Source organism: Zootoca vivipara, chromosome 5 (genome assembly GCF_963506605.1).
Source record: "Zootoca vivipara chromosome 5, rZooViv1.1, whole genome shotgun sequence".
Classification (NCBI taxonomy): domain Eukaryota; kingdom Metazoa; phylum Chordata; class Lepidosauria; order Squamata; family Lacertidae; genus Zootoca; species Zootoca vivipara.
The window spans coordinates 88,891,575-88,898,929 of record NC_083280.1 but is presented as its reverse complement, the minus strand read 5'-3'; the positions used below and the strand labels follow the sequence as shown (position 1 = coordinate 88,898,929).

General features: G+C 45.8%; 1 protein-coding gene across 1 annotated transcript; it reads left to right on the top strand.

Moving 5' to 3' along the window:
- The first annotated feature begins 638 nt into the window (after positions 1-638).
- ZNF488 (zinc finger protein 488) lies at positions 639-7,155 on the top strand. Its single transcript, XM_060274205.1, has 3 exons — positions 639-855; positions 1,726-1,957; positions 5,801-7,155. The coding sequence occupies exons 1-3, from the start codon at positions 640-642 to the stop codon at positions 6,949-6,951; spliced, it is 1,599 nt and encodes a 532-aa protein (XP_060130188.1). The 5' UTR covers position 639; the 3' UTR covers positions 6,952-7,155.
- Positions 7,156-7,355: the final 200 nt, after the last annotated feature.

Below are 7,355 nucleotides of genomic sequence, written 5' to 3'. Positions count from 1 at the left end.
TTAAAGAGACATTCGGCACCTAGCTTATAGATCTGTGCTTCTAACACAGCCCCCAACACTTATTCTGCCCGGACACTGAGGTCCAGCACCGAGGGCCTTCTGGCGGTTCCCTCGTTGTGAGAACCCAAGTTGCAGGGAACTAGGCAGAGGGCCTTCTCGGTGGTGGTGCCTACCCTGTGGAACGCCCTCCCAACAGATGTCAAAAAGGAAAACAACTACCAGACTTTTAGAAGACATCTGAAGGCAGCCCTGTTCAGGGAGGCTTTTAATGTTTAATAGATTATTGTGTTTTATTCTTTTGTTGGAAGCCGCCCAGAGTGGCTGGGGAGACCCGGCCAGATGGGCGGGGTATAAATAATATATTATTATTATTATTATTATTATTATTATTATTATTATTATTATTCCTGATCAAATTAGCAGCCCCCATGTAGCTGCTCTGGAAGCCAACCTAATATGGAAGCAGCAGCAGTGGGAGATCCTGATCACAAACATCTTGAGTCACGTGTCGTTTAGCTCATAAGAAACATAGTCAGACTTGCAATTAAAACCCCGGTGGGTGACAAATGTATACACAGTGGACCTTCCTCTACCTATTCTCTGTAGACACTTTAATTCTTTGCTCCTTACAGGTTTGCAATGGAACTCACACTTCTAACAAAAGAATTCAGGACGAGCGATAGCAGACTCCTGCCGCAGCATTTCCCAGACGTATTAGCAACTGTTCACACCACTCAAGAAATTCCAGAGGAAACTATTTTGGGGCCATGCCTGCTGCACGATGCGCAGTTGGACACTGTGGCTTTCATTGCACTCAAGTGCTCAGAGAAAAGAAACATCCATTATGTAATCAAGGTAAGAGGCTGTTCAGAAGAGTCCCTTTGCATGACTCAGGAAAGTGATTCTGAAACGAAGCCTGCTAGCTTTTGATAGGCACTCTAATCCTATTTGTGACCTAAAGTAATGAGAATGGTTATTGTATTGTGATATTTGCAATCATTAGGATCATTTCCTGTAAGGGGGAGGGCTTATAGAGAAGCAGCCCGTCTCCCAGCAGTCATGAGAGCGAAGGGTCTGATGGAGGGAGTCAGGAAACAGAGAGGGAGTGCCAGGGCTCTGGCAACATCCAAGAGACCCTGCTCCATAGGCAGGAAGAGAGGGAGGCGGAAAGAGAGGACAGGAATCGGTCTGACAGAAGACCCGTCCCCGTCCCCCGACGCCGGAATTGAGGAGGAGGAGGAAAGGGAGGCGCTTCTCAGTTCCGAGGCTTTTATGCTGGTCCAGAACGCGGAGGGGGGCAGTGCAGGGATCTGACTCGAGCGGCTAGACATGGAATCAGTAGTTCGTTACACTGTAAATAATGTGCACCAATAAAAACGTCTAAAAGACAAGCATGTGGAAGGTCGTTACTCAACAGTAGTCACCTCACCCCTCACTTATCCCCACCCCTCAATTCCACAATACAATAAAATTTTTTACAACTACCACTGAACCTGACCATGACTTTAAACTTCTTTAATCAATTCAGTATTCCCAATACCCTAGACATTCTATTAATTATCCCAGCCCTCTTATTTCCTCTACTTGGTAAGAACTCCTTTTGTTTATCTGCTTCTTGGCTGCCACCTGAAGCCTAACATTAATATGGTAGCACTCACACAAAACTTCTTTTTTAAAAAATAATAATAAACAAAACAGTGAATTTCTCCACTTTTGGCCCTATAGGTAGATGCCACATCAGTGCAGAATCCTGGCGGGTTTCCTTGGATGAGGTTGGTTCAACCAGCGTCCAACAAGAAAGAGCAGAACCTAGAAGCCTACTTAAGGAATAGCCAGCTGTACTATCGCCCTACAAGGAAAATACACCGGAATGAGGAACTCCTGGTTTGGTACGATGACGAACTCTCTGGGCTTCTGGGATTCAACGAGATTAAAGCCAGCAGAAGCCTCCACAGTGGTGAGTGTAGAAAACCCATCGTCTAGTTAATGTGCCAAGTGGAATTTCCATTCTCTGGGGAGTGCAAACCATAATTCGTTCGCTTACTGCCCAACTTGGCTTGCCACTCTCTTGGAGGGCTTGCACGTACGACATTTTGTCCGGGACACCATCCTTCTCTTCCTAAATAGAAAGACAGACAACTTCAGAATCAGTAGAGCCTGGCTTTTATCAGTAGCATCTATTGTATTCAAATTACCTGAAGGAACGTCTCCACCCCCATCGCTCAGCGTGAGGTCCAGCTCCAAGGCCTTCTGGGCTGGCAGTTCCCTCACTGCGAGACATGAGGTTACAGGGAACCAGGCAGAGGGCCTTCACTGTAGTGGCACCCGCCCTGTGGAACGCCCTCCCATCAGATGTCAAGGAAATGTTTTTGCTTTTTTTTAAGCAAAAATGACAGGCAGAATGAGAGGGCAGATGAAACAAGATGTCTACGAGGAATGGGGAGCATTTGAAGAATATTTTAAAAATAACAACATAAAAGGAACTCCACTGGCAAAACTAGACTGAGCCTGGTAGATTATAAATTGATATTACAAATGTGATAGAGAATAAGAAGGGAACAGAGAAAAAAAATGGGGGGAAGGTAATATGTATAAAAAAAATTGTGCGATATTATTTAATCAGCAGAAAAAATATTTAATTGGAGGTTAACTGAAAGTGTAAATAGTAGGAATTTGAAATGAATCTTAGTTTGGTTTATGTTTATTCTTTAAATGGTCAGAAGAAAGATCAATTTAGGTGTGTTTATGATTTATATGTTGATCTTGTGTAAATGTGTGTTTGTATTTGTATTTGTGTGTTTTGTTTGTATTTGTGTGTTTTATACTTGTTTTCTTTTTGTAACTTTTTATCAATAAAGATACTTTTATACAGATGTCAAGGAAATAAACAACTATCTGACTTTTAGAAGACATCTGAAGGCAGCCCTGTTTAGGGAAGTTTTTAATGTTTGATGTTTTAACACTTTTTTATTATTATATTCTGTTGGGAGCCATCCAGAGTGTCTGGGGAAACCCAGCCAGATGGGCAGGGTATAAATAATAATCTATTATTATTATATTATATTATATTATATTATATTATCACTATATTATATTATTTGTAATGCAATTAAACATACTCAAGAAGGCAAGAATGTATTGCAGCAATTTAAGATCAACACATTTTTTATGACATAACCCATGGGTAGGCAAACTAAGGTCTGGGGGCCGGATCTGGCCCAATTGCCTTCTAAATCCAGCCCGCGGACGTTTCGGGAATCAGCGTGCTTTTACATGAGTAGAATGTGTCCTTTTATTTAAAATGCATCTCTGGGTTATTTGTGGGGCATAGGAATTCGTTCACACACACCCCAAATAGTTCGGCCCCCCACAAGGTCTGAGGGACAGTGGACTGGCCCCCTGCTGAAAAAGTTTGCTGACCCCTGACATAACCTAACTAGATTCCACTTCATCAGATACACTGAAAGAAACGGCCAGATATGTCGCAGAAAAAAGAGCTATCAAAACGTATATTCAAATACCGTATATTCCGGCGTATAAGACAACTGGGCATATTAGACAACCCCCAACTTTTCCAGTTAAAATATAGAGTTTGGGATATACTCGCCGTATAAGAAATATGACCCAGCGTATAAGACGACCCCCGACTTTTAAGAAGATTTCCCTGGGTTAAAAAGTACAGTGGTACCTCTACTTATGAATTTAATGTGTTCTGAACGCACATTTGTAAGTCGAAAAAAATTGTAAGTTGAATCCCATAGGAATGCATTGGGAGAAAAAATTCGTAAGTCGAAGCAACCCCATCTAAAAATTCGTAAGTAGAAAAAATCCTATCTAAACCACATCCAAGATGGCGGACGGAGCTCCATTCGTAAGTAGAAACATTCGTAAGTAGAGTTATTCGTAAGTAGAGGTACCACTGTAGTCTTATACGCAGGAATATATACATTAGTAATTTCCTAGTCCACAACTGCCTAGCTTAGCTGAGAAAGCCTTCATTTGAAAACCCAGCTCTCCAGGAGCTCACTCCAGCTATGGCACGTGTCTTCATGGCACTGGGGGGGGGGGAGAGCGATGACCCACTGGGCTCCAGCCCAGCCCTCGCCACTGATGTGACGCCAGCCCCGATCCGCTTTGCGAGATTGTGATGAAAGGGGGCGTGGCTGCTGCATTCTCCTCACGGCCCCCCAAAAAATGTGCCCGGGGCCATTGCCCCGGTAGCCAGCCCCCCACGCTATGCCACTGGTTCTCACTGAGGTCTTTCCTAACACTTCCACCTATGGGAAGTGGATAGGGTAGCAAATCAGGCAGAGCACCAGTAAGGTAGGGACCAGTTCATTATTATTAATGATCTTTAGAACTACTCACCGGGGCAGACGTGGGCATTATGGCTCCCTGAGCTACATCGAAATTTGGCACACACACACCTCCCCCCCCGCAGCCCTTGCGCCCTGCCAGGCTTTGGGAAGGAGGCATCAAAGTGATTTAAATATATTTAAATTAAATGGCCTCGGTCCAGTATACCTGAAGGAGCGTCTCCACCCCCATCGTTCTGCCCGGACACTGAGGTCCAGTGCCGAGGGCCTTCTGGGAGTTCCCTCGCTGCAAGAAGTGAGGTTACAGGGAACTAGGCAGAGGGCCTTCTCGGTGGTGGCGCCTGTCCTGTGGAACGCCCTCCCATCAGATGTCAAAGAGAAAAATAGCTACCAGATTTTTAGAAGACATCTGAAGGCAGCCCTGTTTAGGGAGGCTTTTAATGTTTAATTGTTTTATTTCATTTTTCTGTTGTAAGCCACCCAGAGTGGCTGGGGAAACCCAGCCAGATGGGCAGGGTATAAGTAATAATTATTATTATTATTATTATTATTATTATTATTATTATTATTATTATGTGCAATGATGCAATGATTCTTACAAGAATATATCATTTTTTTCATGCCATGTTGCTATAAGATACATTCCTGTTATTCCCGTAGCTAAGAAACAGGGATTTTGCATTGATCATCTTGGTGGAAGATGTTAGACACATGTCCTAGAAGCAATTTTTCAGGGAGGGCATTTGGAGAACTGACAAGAGATGAGTTTCTAGGGCTGCTTGACAAATTAAGGATTGATGCCATCCTATCCAGTTGGCATACACTTGAAAGCCCCCTGAGAGAACTCAAGAGTGAAATTGCTCATCTCCTGACCAAAGGAGCTTGGAACTAAAATCGGCTTTGTTACTAGAGAATTGGAGAGTAACCAAAATAATGCCAGTTTTTAAAGAAGGATGCAGGGGGAGTGAGGAACTATAAGTCCAACATCTGTTGCAAGTACAGTCTTAACCTTGGTTTTCAAATGCCTTGGGAGTCAAATGTTTTGGCTTCCAAACGATCGAAAACCGGAAGTGATTTTTTTCCGGTTTTCGAACGTTCTCTGGAACCCAAACATCAAATGTGACGTTTGCGGCTTCTGATTGGCTGCAGGAGCTTCCTGCAGCCAATCGGAAGCTGCGCCTTGGTTCCTGAACGTTTTGGAACATCGGAAGTCGGACTTCCAGAACAGATTCCGTTCGGCTTCCAAGGTGCTACTGTCTATTGGTTGAAAGCATTATTAATAATATTATTAAGCACATAAAAGATCAAGCCTTGCTGAGGAAGAATCATGCCTTCTGTAACAGAAGTCTTACATTCCCAAACTTTTAGAGTTGTTGAGACTGTCAATAAGCATAGGAATTGGGATAATGAAGCAGATGGGATCTATGATTTAGATGGCCCAACTCTGCAATTCTGTGACTCTCATGACTTTTCTTTCTGCCTAGAGTTGGATTGCCCAAACTGCAAGCAAGTTTTCAAATGGGAGCACCCGTATCTGTCTCACGCCCGCTTCCTCTGCTTCCCAGAGAACAGCGCCCAGCTCTGGAGAAACCTTTCCGCCCCAAAGACGGCGAAAAGCAGGTTGGTAGGACAACCCACAAACTTCCACAGCCTGGCTAGGGACCTGGAGTTCAAAATGGCCGCTTGGAAAGAGGATTCCCACGGGGAGAGGCGGACGAGCTGCGACGACGTGGAGAACGGCCTCAGCCGGAAGGCTGTGTTGTTGGAGAAGACAAACCACCTGCACGAAGGACAGCACAGCGGGAGCAGGGACGAAGGAGTTGCGCAGCAGGTATCGGGCGGATCTTTCTGGAAGCTCGGCGCAGGGAAACAAATGTCTGTTAAGAAGGATGCTCTCCTCCTGCAGCAGAAGGAGAGTGCGTTCACCGAAGTGAGGCAGATGAAGGAGAAGATGAAAATGGAGAAAGCCAAAGCGGGGCTGGAACAAGGAATTGGGGAGGCCCAGGCTGGCAGGGACCCTGTTCGGTGTTCACCTGGCAGTGCGTTTTCCTTTGTGTGGCCCAACAGAGGTGCCAGGGAGCCAAAGAGTGCTTTCAGCAAGCCAGCTAAATGCCTGCTGGACAGGAGGACAGCCGTTGCCCCTCATCCTCTGAGTGACTTAGCCAAAGGCCCAGGGGAGTTGTCAGGGTGCGCCAGTGCCGCGGACCTAATGCGTTACAGCGCCCTTCTGGCTTCAAAGTTCCTGGCGAGCGACTTGAACGGCTCCCCGTTGCTGCAGGCGGGCCTCGTTCAGCGCAACCCTTATCCCTCGGGGCTGTGGCCCAGGCCGATGGGAGAGCAAAGGCAGGCCACGCCCGCCCCAGCCTCGAGTCCCTCGTCCGCTTCCTTGACTCTGTTGCCTCCTACCTTCACCTCCTTCAGCGTCGCGGCACAAAACTGGTGCGCGAAATGCAACCTCTCCTTCCGCATGACGTCTGACCTGGTGTTCCACATGCGCTGCCACCACAAAAAGGAGGGGCCTTCGCCAGAGTCCCCACGCAAAAGGAGGCGGGAGGAGAAGCTGACCTGCCCCGTCTGCCAGGAATATTTTCGGGAACGGCACCATTTATCTCGCCACATGACTTCTCATAATTAGGCCCTCACTTGTACCGTCGAGATGAGTCAGATGCGTGCATTGACTGAGCAATTTCTATTCATTTTCTGCTGGAATTTTCCAACAGCTGGGCAATCTGCAGTGATTTCCGTGTTTTTCAGATGTGGGGAGGGGGACCATTACTACAGGAGCTTCAGGAAGATATGTTCCTGGAAACTGAGCTCTGTTGATATGCTTCCAAGGAAATAAAAGACTGAGATGTTGAGGTGGTGATGTTATTTTGGAATTTTTTTTTGCTGGTTTGGGGTGGCGGGGGGCTTATCGTACCCCATGTTATTCTTTGAAAAAGCAGTAGTGATAATAATTTATTATTTATACCTCGCCCATCTGGCTGGGTTTCCCCAATCACTCTGGGAGGCTCCCAACAGAATATTAGAAACACAATA

Excerpts from the sequence above, each read along its gene's own strand:
- ZNF488 (XM_060274205.1), top strand. The coding sequence starts at position 640 with ATGGAACTCACACTTCTAACAAAAGAATTCAGGACGAGCGATAGCAGA. Across the intron at positions 856-1,725 it reads ACATCCATTATGTAATCAAG|GTAGATGCCACATCAGTGCA; the intron begins GTAAGAGGCTGT and ends TTGGCCCTATAG. Across the intron at positions 1,958-5,800 it reads CAGCAGAAGCCTCCACAGTG|AGTTGGATTGCCCAAACTGC; the intron begins GTGAGTGTAGAA and ends CTTTCTGCCTAG.